Source organism: Macrosteles quadrilineatus, unplaced genomic scaffold (assembly GCF_028750875.1).
Source record: "Macrosteles quadrilineatus isolate MER2022 unplaced genomic scaffold, UCM_ALF_1.0 Scaffold_1__1_contigs__length_201487025, whole genome shotgun sequence".
Taxonomy (NCBI): domain Eukaryota; kingdom Metazoa; phylum Arthropoda; class Insecta; order Hemiptera; family Cicadellidae; genus Macrosteles; species Macrosteles quadrilineatus.
Window position 1 is genome coordinate 32,226,019 of NW_026542594.1, and position 13,884 is coordinate 32,239,902.

The following is a 13,884-nucleotide window of genomic DNA, read 5'->3' on the forward strand; positions in this document are numbered from 1 at the left end:
GGTTCGGAAAGGCACGATTGGCACAACAGACCGGTAAGGAAGTAGCAGCCAGGTAGCCAGAATGCGGGGAAATGGATATTGTTTTGTCCCCACAAATTTACTGCTGTGGTGCTTATTAAAGTAAGGAAGGTGTAAGTTTGCACGACAAATCTGCAGCTACGGTCACTGCGCTAGCTGGATCCAAATAAAACGACACTCGTAACCTAACCTAACCTAACTTAACCTAACCTAACCTAACTTAACCTAACCTAACCTAACTTAACCTAACCTAACCTAACTTAACCTAACCTAACTTAACCTAACCCAACCTAACCTAACCTAACTTAACCTTTGAAAATACGCGATATTACCGACAAATGACTGTAGTAGCAGAGTTGATGGGGAATTTTAAACTTCCTGTTTTCCCTCGTTCGATGGCGTCTACCTGGTCGAGCGGTTGTGCCAATCGTGCCTTTTCCAAGCATGCGAGTTGATCCTACTTATTCCGCTCAAATGATTGTGCCAATACTGCCATGGGCAGAAGATCCAAAAATGTGTGCCAATCGTCCCATTCCCGAGAAGGCCTAATCAAAGTTCTGTGACAAATGACACATGAAATATGGTATATTGCACGAGTATAATTATCGGGATTATGAATTTTTTACTGATGCGGAGATTGCCCTGCAATGCAATTTGTAACATGTCGCTGATTTTCATGCGAATTTGCATGTATTTAAGGAATCCTGATCAACAGGAATAACAAAAACTAATCGAAATTAAAATACTACTATAAGCTAGGCTTTGTCCTAACAGTACTTTACAAATATTATGAATGAGAAACAGATGGTGTGGTGTAGTTAACTGAACTGTCATTAATAACAAACGACTCCCAAATGCCTCAAGGGTTACAGCACTGACGCTAGTTTTGTTTTATGGCCTTGTCCTATTTCCAAAAAGGATTATCTTATTAAAGGTGCTTGAAAAAATATTCGAAACCCTCCCAGCGTGGAATTTTCCGGCTTTCTCAAATTCTCTGTAGGTCCGCTCGTTTATCAATGTCAATGTTGGTGTTGAAGACAAAATTGGCAGTTGGAAATGACGCATAACTTACTCAAATATAGAAATCACTGTAATTTGAATAGCGGGTGGATGCCAGCAGCTTCGTATTCCTTTGTCATGAGGTCTGGTGTGCCTAGTTCCATGTCCATGCCTGGGAATCCCCTTAGGATGGACAGGTGACCCGACTGCCTCTGTAGATTCAGCTCGCCTCTGCTTCCCATTTTTAGGGCAGATATAGCTGCACATTTCTTGACTTCCAGCCCTAGTGGGAGCATGTGGAGTATTGCTTCCATTGCAGCTTAGGCCACCATACTAAGGCTGTATATGTAACCATTGGTTTGACTATGGCTTCATAAGTCCAATGTGTAAGTTTGGGACTAAGTCCCCATTTCTTGCCAAAGGTTCTTCTGCAGGCACCAAAAGCTCCTGTTCCTTTTGCAAGTACATAGTTAAAGTGCCTGCTCCAGGTCAGTTTCTGGTCCAGGTAAACTCCAAGGCATTTTGTTTCCTTCACAAGTTTTACACTTTTCCCCTGAATTTTCGGGGCTGTTAGGTTTGTTCTCCTTCTCGTAAAGGAGATTATCTCTGTTTTGTCAGGGTTAATTGTGAGCCCCGCTTTGGAGCACCACCCCTCAATGAAGCTAACGGCTGTCTGGGTGAGGTTGTTCACTGTGGCTGCGTGTTTTCCTCTGACAGTCAGCACTAGGTCGTCTGCAAAGGCTTGGAGGTCCATGTCTCTCCTATCAGCCTCTCTCAGTAGATCGTCCACCACAAGAGCCCACAGCAAGGGTGAGATAACTCCTCCTTGAGGGCATCCCTGTCGAGCTATGATAGCTGCCGAGTAGCCTCCCATTTCTGCCGTCACCACCCTGCTCTTCAGCAGGGCGTTAATCCAAGCTGCTACGTCGGGGGAGATGCCCCTGCTTCTGACTGCAGCCTCTATAGAGTTGTAACTCACGTTGTCAAAAGCACCCTGTATGTCCATGAAGACCCCTGCCAGAAGTTCCTGGTGTTCTAGGGTTTTCTCGATCTTGCCGTCGTTGTTGATTTGCCCTTCATAAACGCATGTTGGCTCGCACTAAGGGGGTTGATATCTAAATATGCGTCCCTAATGTGGCGGTTAATCACTTTTTCCATGGTCTTTAACATAAAAGACGACAGGCTGATTGGCCTGTAGGATTTAGGCTGGGCCTGGTCTCTACCTTTTTTCAGTAGAAACACCACCCTTGATTTCCTCCAACATATTGGGATGTAACCTAGGGCAAAGCTGCCCCTGAACAAAGCAATCATGTGATTTAAAAGGACCTCTAGTCCTTCTTGGATGAGAGCTGGGAATATTCCGTCCCCGCCTGGGGACTTGAAAGGGCTGAATGATTCGACAGCCCACTTCACGACCTCCGGCTTGAACAGCTTGCTCGAAAATCTTCTAGCCAAAGCAATATCCCTAGGTGATTTCCTATTCCAGGGTATCGTGTGTTTTCCTGTTGAGTTGCCTAGTGGGGTGTTCCCTGGGAAGTGGGTGTTCATAAGGACTTCAAGAGTCTCCTCCATTCCTATTGTGTGACTCCCATCCTCCCGTTTTAATGTGCCAAGCGGGTTAGGCACATCTCTCTGAAGGGCTTTTTGCAGTCTAGCTGATTCTGGTAGGTTTTGAATCCCCTCACAGAACTGCCTCCAGGTCTTCCTTTTACTTTTCCTTATCTCTGAGTTGTACTCCGTTAGGGCTCTTGAGTAGTTAGCCCAATCTCTAGTTCTTTTGGCGGTGTTAAAGAGTTTACGGAGTTTACATCTCATCTTGCTTAGCTTCTCATTCCACCAGGGCTCGTTTCTTGTTGTCCTTTTGGTTTTGAGAGGACAGTTTTCCTCGTAGGCGTTTAGCATTGACCTGTATATCAGTTCTACCTTCATGTCAAGGCCGTCAATGGTCATGAGTTGGGTCACCTTGTCATTATGTGGAGCACCAATACATGGCAACACCAGGGTTTTTAAATTTTTTGGGGAATTTTGATTTTTAATGGTGACTTTCCCATGAAAACCCATAAAATAACAGAACAAACAGCAAAAACTGTATGGATTTTTCACAAAAACAGCTCAAACGATTTTGATTTAAAAGTTATTGCAACTTAAATTGATTTTCCCAACGTCGGACGCCGAGGGACAGTCACAGGGTGGTAGTATGTTTTGCTTATAGTGACAACTGCTTCCTGCCGCTGTAAACTGCATTATACAAGCGTCACTTAAATATTGTAAATTAGTGTTATAAACGACCTCCTCACAGAGTGAAAATTACATTATGTTGATTGTATTGTAAATGAAAAAATACAAATTATATTTTATACTCCATTTGAATATCTCTTTAGCCTACCACATTACTGTAATAATTGGCCTTTTACATGTTTACATAAGGCACACTTACATGTAAACCAATTTGAACAATAAAAATTGATACAGAAAAATATTTTCTACTCACCTAAAACGGAAATATAATTACAGTCTACTATCTAAATAATCTGTAAATACACATTTAAAAAAGTTGTGTTATAATAACTTAACCCTTCCAGGGCTATGGACGGATATATCCGTCAATCTTTGTTTACTTTCTGGGCTGAAAACGGATATATCCGTCCCGAGAAATTTCTTTTCTGGGATAAAGACGGATATATCCGTCCAAAAACGAATTGATATACTATGTTTATAATACGGTAATAAACATTGCACTGTATTATAAATGGGTTATTTTGTTTTTGTGGTTGGCAATAATAATTGCCACAGCTGTTTCGGCTATTATTTTTGCACCATAGAGTGTGCGTAAGTAAATATTTCTGCCACTTCACACATGGTTGTTAGTGAGTGATGTTTACATTTTGTGTTTTGTACTTTATTTTTATGTTATTGAGCTAAAGTTACTAATTCAAACGATCTGAAATTTGAAGATGTTATTGAGGTGCTTAATAAAAGTATGTCTGAGAGGGGTTTTATACTTGGCAGTGAAAATAATAGTAGGGTATGTGATGGATATGATGAAGCTGAAGAACAGTCTTTACGGGGTAGAAGTCTTGGCAAGGAATGGGATTGAGGACATGGGAGCGAAACTGAGTGGTTTAGATTTACTTCAGAATGATAAATACATTTTTATGGATAAAAAATAAAAACAAGGGAAGGAATAGCCTAAGGTTGACGGATATATCCGTCTGCCACCCACAAGAATACTCAAGATTATTGGCAGTGTTAATATTTTGTGATTATCACTGAGGGCGGCTGACGGATATATCCGTCCACCTTATGTTTTTTGTGGGCCAAAGACGGATATATCCGTCAAATCAAATTTTATTTTCTTCATAACTTTTGTACAAAAATTAGTTCAGCCCTAAGGAAAATCTTTTTATGATCCATGAATTATTTCAAATGAAATAAATACAAAACACAACCACTTTTAATATTAAACTAACCTGGTGTTCCGACATCACCAGCTATTGTCAGTCAGATGGTTGTCCTTTAAATTCTTTGGTCTTTGTAGGAAATATTCTTTAAATAATAAAGGTCAGGGTGTTTTGCCGTTTCTTTAATCGGTCATCTCCATCTGCACTAAAACTTGTAAAGAAAAAAAGAAATTTTTTACTTATGTATTTTGGTAAGGAAATACAACTACTTTATTTCCTTACTTAATTGATCATTCCATCAAATAAAACCACCTCACACCGTTATGTAATACAATTTAGGTATTCCATACAGGTGTGAGTATTATAAAAAGTTGCCCCCTGGTGGGGGTTTGAAAATGAAATTTAATTAATTTAATCAGACAACTGAGGACTAAATCAACCACAGAGCAGTGCGCAGTGGAATTAAAGATGTTAAGTGGGCCCTGTAATTAAATATCCCAGAAGTCCGATTTATGGACCGTGAGAGGTCTGTTGTCCTCCTTCACACCTTCTTCAGCTTAATTCTAACACTTCTTAAAAACTAATAGATGTGTTTATTTGAACACTCCATGAATTGAAATGTGCTACTCTGATGAAAGATTGTGACGTGAATTGACACTCTGTAAAACTGTAAAATTGCAAATAATAATATTGAAATATTGAATGAAAATATTTATGAAACTGTTTGTTCAGGAAATATTCATCAAAAGTATGACTTCAAGATGTTCATATATATGGATTCGGTTAAGCCGATTACTCATGAATTCACAACTTGATATTGAATATTATGAACTAAACTTATAAAAATTGCACTGTCAAAATATATTCATAAAATGTGATCATCAACACTCATTGTGTATACTTTGTATACTTCTTTCAGTTAAGCCATTTACCTCTTTAATTTATACCAGATTGATACTAATAATACTAGCTGAAACACAGGTGAATGAAAAGATGGATTTTTGTAAAAATTCTGTATAATGAATTTGAAATTGAGCTGTGACATGAATTGAACATAACTACTACTATTGCCTATTGTACACAACGTTTAATATTTTGAGAAAGAGAGAGTGAGAGAGTTGATTGTTTGTTCTATTGGCAGTTTCTCATCTTTAAAATACAAAGTCTCGGGAAACCTAGCCTTGACAACCTTATATATTTATTTTAGATCACCAGACTCCCCAAAGATGTTCGTGTTTATCAAACTGGCCAGTTTACAATTTAATCAAACAGTGACTATTATGTAGTTTGTGATCTACATCACTCCTTGCTGATCAATGCAACGGGGCCAATCGACTACTGAGTCGATTAATTGATAACTTTTACTTAGTATTTAATGTTTATGAATTTAATGGGAGTCTATCCTCATGACCCTTCATCAACCCTAGCCTTCGACCGAGCACTCTGTACCCCCATTTACGTTGACAATCAAACTCTCACTATTAAAAAATGTAACACTCTGTTCAAAATTATTACCTTACATGAAATACAAAACGTTATAAATAATAATACTGATGATGATAGAATTTGACCTTTGCATAGAACACAAAATAATAATATCACAGATAATCATTGTTCTTAAAATTAATAGACCATTTCAATTTAATTTAATAAATAATTTTCAATTGACTATAATTACTAATGTAACTTAAATTCTTTGCATGACATGATAAAATTCAATTTAATATTTTTCATCCTGAATTGTGACCATGTGCTCAAGGTGTACCAAATGAAACATGAAATATTCAAACCAACCAGGACATGATTATAACTTGTAAAACTAGTGGAACATGTGAAAAAATGGCAGATTGGCAGGACTACGTTAATACTAAAACACAAATAACACAATACATTTACTTACGTACACATGTCGACACATTCACATTCATTCCGACAAAGATTCACGCGTACCGAACATTTAAAAACTGACTCGTGGTAATTTTGACTTTTTGTCTGACCGAGCGGAATATCACGACACGGTTTTTTCTGGTGTAGGACTTATTAATTCTTGTTTTTTCGAGCTGGCGTTTAATGATTCAATTGAAAATACCGTCACGACGACCCGCGATTCGCTAGAAACTGACATTTGCTATCGATATGATGCATGTACGAATTTTCATCACGAACGCGAACAATCAATCCGGCATCTCAACTGTTAACGCCAACTCAACTGAACTAATAACTTCAAACTCAGACGTTGTGCGGATAGCCGATAACGCCATAGTCGCCATACCAAGAATGCCACCAGAAAAGTAATTGTTAAGGCCCAATTGATATAATCCCAATGGATATAATCAACCCTATGCACTTTCATATTATACTGTAAAAAGAAGAAATAGAAACATATGTTAAAAGAACAACAAAAACAAATAGTACAAGAATTAGACTATATTGTAAAAATAAAGAATTAAAATATGAAGTGAGTGTTACATTTATGTCTAACAAAAGTGTATTTAAAAACAACTTATCAAAAACAGTAATTGTCGCTGAGCTACTGACGCTCTTGACTGGTCGTGGAGCAGTACCTCGCGACTGCAGCTCGCGGCTCTAGCGACAGTAGCTCCAAGCAAAACGGAACTATGCAAAACCCGCAAGAGCAAGAGCAGTGTCCCGCGACTGCCGCTCCATGCAAAACGTACCTTTAGTAGACCTACATTAATAAGATTCCAGATTAAGGAGTAACACTCAAGCTCAGTTAAGTTTAAAAAAATAATATATGTATAGGACTACTGCTCTTTGAGACTAAACTGTTGTAATACAAGACAAATAATGTGAAAAAAAGGTCCATATCAATGAGGCTATTTTAAATAAAACTGCAATATTTATTAGACAACGTAGGCCCTATTACAAAATTGTCCTGTAAAACTTGTGTTTTTTGGTATTTAAATGATTTATTTTTGTTTGTTTTAGAGAGAGGAAGTACATTTAGTGGAGTGCCCTCTACAAGTAATTCTACAGTTAGTTCGCAACAAGTTATAACAGCTGAGTTTCCAACTACACAAGGATCAAGTCAATTTAAAGGATGGAAGCTGTATCATCCAAAAGAAAGTACTTACTACAGTTAATAACATTTTTCTGCAGCTTTTTCTAAGGCTCCTTCCTTTCTGAACAAACTCCTTTAAATACAGTAATAACATTTTAGTGATTGTAAAGCTCAAGGCCTTTGTAGGTTACTAATTGATTTTTGTCGGTGACTGTCAAAACACACTGAAAAAGTACTAGTTTAAATGCTTAGGCTATTTGATATGTAAATAAGTAATGTAATGTGATAATTTTGTGACACATGCTGGGACTTGCGTGATAAACTTAGACATTCCAAGGAGTTATCTTAATATTGGATCTTTGGGTTTTACTCCGTATCCCACAGTTTAAACAAATGTTGTTATTAGTTTGTAGGAACTGAAAGAAGCCCTACATTATTAATTCTTGATGGAAGTTTTATAATGCTGATTCAGTCTCTTTGTTTTTCTCGCATAGGAAACTTTGCTATCAGAATTAATTTGAAGTAAGAATACTACTTTACACCACTTACTTATTACACTTACTTTACACTTTATAGAGTACTTTATTGGGGCCGCAAACCTCTAAAAAAATAGTCTATATATTTTATAACATATTTTTCATTGTGAAGGTTACATGGAGGGATCTCCAACAGTAAACAAAACCAAAGCTGCGGAAGAATACTTGAAAAGGCACTCCCAGCTGTTCAACCCTGTTGACATTGAAGAACGACGATGTTGTTCTCTCGACTTTAAACATATCCTCAGTGATAAACAATTTATGGAAGATTGGCCAGATTTTGAGCAGCATTTACTTGATGAGCCTGAACACACAATCAATTGCTTGGGCTTAGCTATTCACCAGGTGAGTGTAATAGTTAAATAGAAGTTATTCAAATAAAGATTACAATTGGTTTGAGATTATACACTCAGTGCGGTTCGTTCAAGCATGGTGAAGCCAGGCTCGGAAACTAACTCATAAAATATTTCATCACTAAGGCCTAAAGTGACTCTTTTTGAAGTTCTCTCAAGTTAACGATCAAAGAGAAGCCGAGGTCGAAAAATGAGCAAAGGTTAAAAAGATACTTTTTCCTTTGTAGTGAACTATATTTTTTATCATATTGCATCATTATTATAACAAACGAAGCTAGAAAACGAAATAATTTTTATGTTAAGATAACCTCTTCCAAGAAAACGACTTCCAGCTTATTTTCATTTCTGCTTAACTTATGCAAATAAGCAGCTGTTTAGTAAGGGATTCAATCATTTTGTCTATTACGGTTGTGTTATAGTACATTATATCATCTTTATGTCGAGCGATCGACAACAATAGGCACCTTACATAATAAATAATTTTGAACGATACGATTGCCACAATCGAAATTACAACTGTTTACAACAGCAGATTTTTACTCCCTAAGGACTAAAAATGATTGTTATTCCCTAGAGAGTAAAAATGCTACTTTAGACCCGCAACGCATGCATTAAGGCTAAACATCCCTGAAAAAGTTGTGTTTCTGGCCTGATAGATAGCAGCACCTCTGCGGCAAATTTGTACTACGAATAATTTCCGTAATTATTAAGTCCAATTTTTGTTTTGTAAGTTATTTTGTAAATGATATGAATAAAAAACTCACGCCAGTGTGATGATAAAAAAAAATTATTAACAAAAAAGTTTGATAGAGATTTATTTTGTTTCTGTAATATTTTTTTTTAATCGCAGGTTGCTATGTACTATGAAAATCAAGTTGATTTATGTTTTAAAACATATTTTTATTCTGTACCAAATTATTGTAAGTTAGCTTTTTAAGTGAAACAAAACAAAACAAAACAAATTAATGTAAACAAAGTCACGTGATAAATAAAAGAAATTAGGAAACAGTTGGTTAAACACAGAGCACGTCTCCCCTAAGTTTTAGAATCACATATTCATTCTTTTAACCGGTTGTTTTTTCCTTGAGCTTCTTCTTAAGGCAGGGTTTGATAGGCTTCACCGTTAGGTAGAGGAACTAGAGGTTGGTTAAAGCGACCTTCATCTTCAGTATGGTTGTTGATCACATGATCATTTGCTCCCTGAAGTTCTTCATCTTGAATTGTAGGCCCTAGAGGAAGTTTGATATTAATAAAGTAGTCCCTGTCGTCCTTCTCACCGCTTAAATTTGAACCGACCGATCTTATTTGATCAATGTGTCTCCTGTAGGTGGAATTTCCAGATTCAATATTATAGTAGCACGTACCCAGTTTTTGTAGAATCCTTCCAAATCTCCACTTTTGAGGCGTTCCGTAGATTCTAAAAGAAACAGATTCTCCTTCTATAAAGTTCCTCCCACAAGATTGTTGGATAGGCTGGTCATTTGTGCAAGTATTTGAAGAGTTAAGAAGTGTCAAATCAAGTCTTGACCTCAACGGTCTGCCGATGAAAAGATGAGCAGGTGTTAACCCTGTAGTTGCATGAGGTGTTCTCCTATATGCCATGAGAAATCTGGCAACCTTTTGGTTCAGGGAACCAGGTTCATCTTTCATAGACCTAAGGGATTGTTTTAAGGTCTGAACATATCTTTCGACCTGCCCATTGGTAGCCGGATGATATGGAGCAGAACGTTTGTGGCATATGCTATTCAGTTCTAAGAAGCTTTTAAATTCTTGAGGAGTATATTGTGGACCGTTGTCTGAAACCAAGATATGTGGAATGCCAAAATTGCTGAAGAAAGTTTACAGGCAATCTATGGTTTTGTTTTTAGTTGTAGAATTCATTGGAATAACTTCTGGCCATTTACTGTACGGTCTGTACCTGTAGAGGTACAGTAGCTGTTCATAAATGGTCCAGCAAAGTCAACGCGAATTCTCTCCATAGGTTTTTCAGGAGCAGACCATGGATGTACAGGTACTTTGGTTGGATCATTACGATGCTCTTGACAATTTTTGCAATTTCGAACCAATGTTAATATCATGGTCAATATTTTTCCACCAGACATAGGAGCGAGCTAAGCTTTCATCCGAACCATACCTATATGTGCTTCATGAAGTTCTTGAAGAATTTCGTTTCTTAATGATTTTGGTATTACAACTCTATGTCCTTTAAATAAGCACCCCATTTGGCAGCTCCATTCTGATTCAGTGTCTCTGAACTCACTTGAATGGTTTATGAGCTTTCCTTCATTAAGAGCTTCATAGATGTCTGACAGTTCCTGATCTTTTTGAGTTTCTTCTGCTATTAGTTTGCTTGAAACGGGAAAGGTTTGGAGTTGTTATATTTCAAAAACATCAACGTTGTTTATTTGGTTAACATCTTGGCAAATATTTGAAGGTAAACGGGATAAGGCATCTGCGTAGGCATTTTCATCAGTAGATTTGTATTTGATGTCGAAATTAAAGGCTTGGAGGAAAACAGCATAATTTTGTAATCTAGTGGCTGCTAGAATTGGTATACCTTTTTTGTCACCAAATATATACAGGGAGCAGCAGAAATATCTGACGGTTTTCAAGGGAGTACAGTCCGGCAGCCGAGTGGAGGGGGGTGGTGGGGAGCGGCTCATTCTCAAGGGACCCCATTTCAGTCGCCATGGAGAAGTGGACCGGTATACATCGCGTTGAGGCGTATTTCAAAAGTGGCGATTCTGTTGTTGATACGCAACGTAAGTTCCGTAGGCATTTTAATGTGGCTCGTGGGGAACCTATCCCATCCCGAAACACCATCAAATTGTGGGTGGATACCTTTAGATCCACAGGATCAACTGCAAAACGTAGGCCTACAGGCTGTCCAAGGTCAGTGAGGACTCCGGAGAACGTGGAGCGAGTGCGACAAGCTGTGCTAACGAGCCCGCATCGCCCGGCGCGTAGACAAGCTGCTGCTCTTGGCATGTCTGATCGCTCTATTTGACGAATTTTGCACTCAGACCTTCACTTTCACCCATATAAAATAGCAATCGTCCAAAAACTTCAGCCTCACGACCACGCTAATCGTCAAACATTTTCAGAGCAAATTGTTTGTAAAAAAATTCTTGTAATGTGTGATGAGGCCCATTTTCCCCTAGATGGCTATGTAAACAAACAGAATTTTAGGTATTGGTCTAATAGTTGATCCTGTGGATCTAAAGGTATCCACCCAAAATTTGATGATGTTTCGGGATGGGATAGGTTCCCCATGAGCCAAATACGAAAATTACGTTGCGTATCTACAACAGAATCGCCACTTTTAAAATACGCCTCAACGACAAACGCGCGATGTATACCGGTCCACTGCTCCATGGCGACTGAAAAGGGGTCACTTGGCCTTGAGAATGAGCCGCTCCCCACCACCCCCCTCCACTCGGCTGCCGGACTGTACTTCCTTGAAAACCGTCAGATATTTTTGCCGCTCCCTGTATGTGAATGGTTTTTGGTCGGTGAAAAGAGTAAAGTGATGGCCATACAGGAAGTAATAAAAACTTTTTACAGCAAAGTAGATGGCTAATGCTTCTTTCATTATGACACTGTACTTCATTTCCGAGGAGTTTAATGTTCGTGATGCCATTGCAATAGGTCTTTCAGACCCATTCGGATAAACATGTGAAAGAACGGCTGAGATGCCATGCTGGCTTGCATCTGTAGCTAAGATGAGTGGTAAGTTAGGATCAAAATGAGTAAGAAATATGTCTGATTTCATTTCCTCTTTAATGTTTTGGAATGTTCTTTCACAGTCCTCAGACCAAAAGAATTTGTGTAGATGACTTGGTGAGATTTATAAGAGGATATAAATTCTCACTTATGTTTGGAATGAACCTTCTGTAGTAATTAATCAGACCAAGGACGTGTCTGACTTCATGTATGTTTGAAGGGCGAGGCAAATGGTCAATAGCTTCAATTCAATTCAAAGATACTTTATTCACAGTGCTTCAGTTAGTTTTTGAGTTTTGTATATCCCTTTGCTGCTAATTTTATACCCCAAATACTCAATCTCATTTACCATAAAACTTGATTTTTGTCTATTTATTTTAAGATTGTACTGTTTGAACCTCTCAAAAACCTGTTTTAAACGGCTTAGATGTTGTTTGTTAGTGGTGCCTGAAACAACTATATTATCATAAAAGACTTGCACCCCTTGTATCCCTTCAACAACTTTCTCCATTGCTTTTTGCCTAATAGCAGGAGCTGCAGATATTCCGAATGGTAATCTATTATATTGGTACAAACCTCTATGTGTATTTATTGTTAACAAATAACGATCTGACTCTCTTATGGGCATATGAAGAAAAGCCTCCGATACGTCAATTTTACTGTAGGTGATACTGTTACCAATTTTAGATAAGATTTGTTCAATTGCTGGAGCTTGGTACTCAGGGACAAGAAGAGATGGGTTGAGTGTGACTTTGAAATCACCGCACAGACGTATGTTACCATTGGCTTTTACTATTGGAACTACTGGTGTTGCCCAGTATCAAATTCCTCATTCACTCTAGGATTAAAAAAGAAATTTGCAAAAGGAACTGATCGAGCTTTCTTAAAAACTGGTTCAGCATCGGGTTTTAAATAAAGTTGTGCTTCCAATCCCTGAAGTTTGCCTATGTTTTTAACAAATAGGTCATTTTCATATTGTTTTAAAAGATTTTCCAAGCCCAAGTTATTTTTGGAACTCGGTTGATTTCTTGCCAGTCAATTTTTATTTGTTTCAACCAATCCCTACCAAATAGAGTATCACGGTCTCCTTCCACAATGTATAGAGGTAAAACTTTGGTCTGTCCATGATAGTTAACTTTTACCATAGTTTTACCTATTGGAGAAAAACAGTGTTTATTGTAATCTCTGAAAATAACATTGCTTGGTTGCAACGGTCTGTGGCTTGAAAACATTCTTTTAAAGTTATAGTGCGACATGATTGACGCTCCAGACCCAGTGTCTAATTCCATTGTAGTTGGTCGGTCATTAAGATTAACTTTCAGCAAGATCTTATCATTTGAACCTTTAGAATTATACAAAATATCAACAACATTGTGTGTGGGATCATGTACACATACTGTGTCGGATATTAGATTTAACTCTTTACTCTTTGTGGACAGCTTTAACATTTTTAGCTGTAGAAATAGTTCCAAACTTTTTAGTTGGTAATTTTATCACTGCATTTTGATTTGACAAACAGACTTTAGCAATATGACCAATTTTTTTGCAATAATTACAAAAGGTGTTAATATGTGGACAAGGTGTTGTATGTGATTTTCCACATATGTAGCAAACTTTATTAATAATAATAATATAATAATAATAATAATAATAATAATAATCTCTTTATTGCTTTTTGACAATTGTACATTGTATAGCAAACGTCAGTCAATACAAAAAATGCAACAAATAAGATAAAATATAACATGTAGCTGTGTAAACTAAGGTCGGATATTGGGTAGGTGTTTATTTATAAAATCTGTATATATATATACTTTGTAAAAACAGTAAAT

The 13,884-nt window shown here is 37.4% G+C and overlaps 1 protein-coding gene across 3 annotated transcripts in view; it reads left to right on the top strand.

Annotated features, from left to right (window-relative positions):
- LOC128982079 (DNA helicase MCM8-like) overlaps positions 1-13,884 on the top strand; it is a 149,778-nt gene that overhangs the window by 18,030 nt on the left and 117,864 nt on the right. For 2 of the 3 annotated variants that reach the window (XM_054401122.1, XM_054401129.1), the window contains exons 2-3: positions 7,368-7,505; positions 8,089-8,321. In XM_054401122.1, the coding sequence (XP_054257097.1) occupies positions 7,368-7,505; positions 8,089-8,321 (371 nt within the window). Of the gene's footprint in view, positions 1-7,367; positions 7,506-8,088; positions 8,322-13,884 lie in introns of those variants that run through there. The other variant, XM_054401135.1, reaches the window with a different exon arrangement.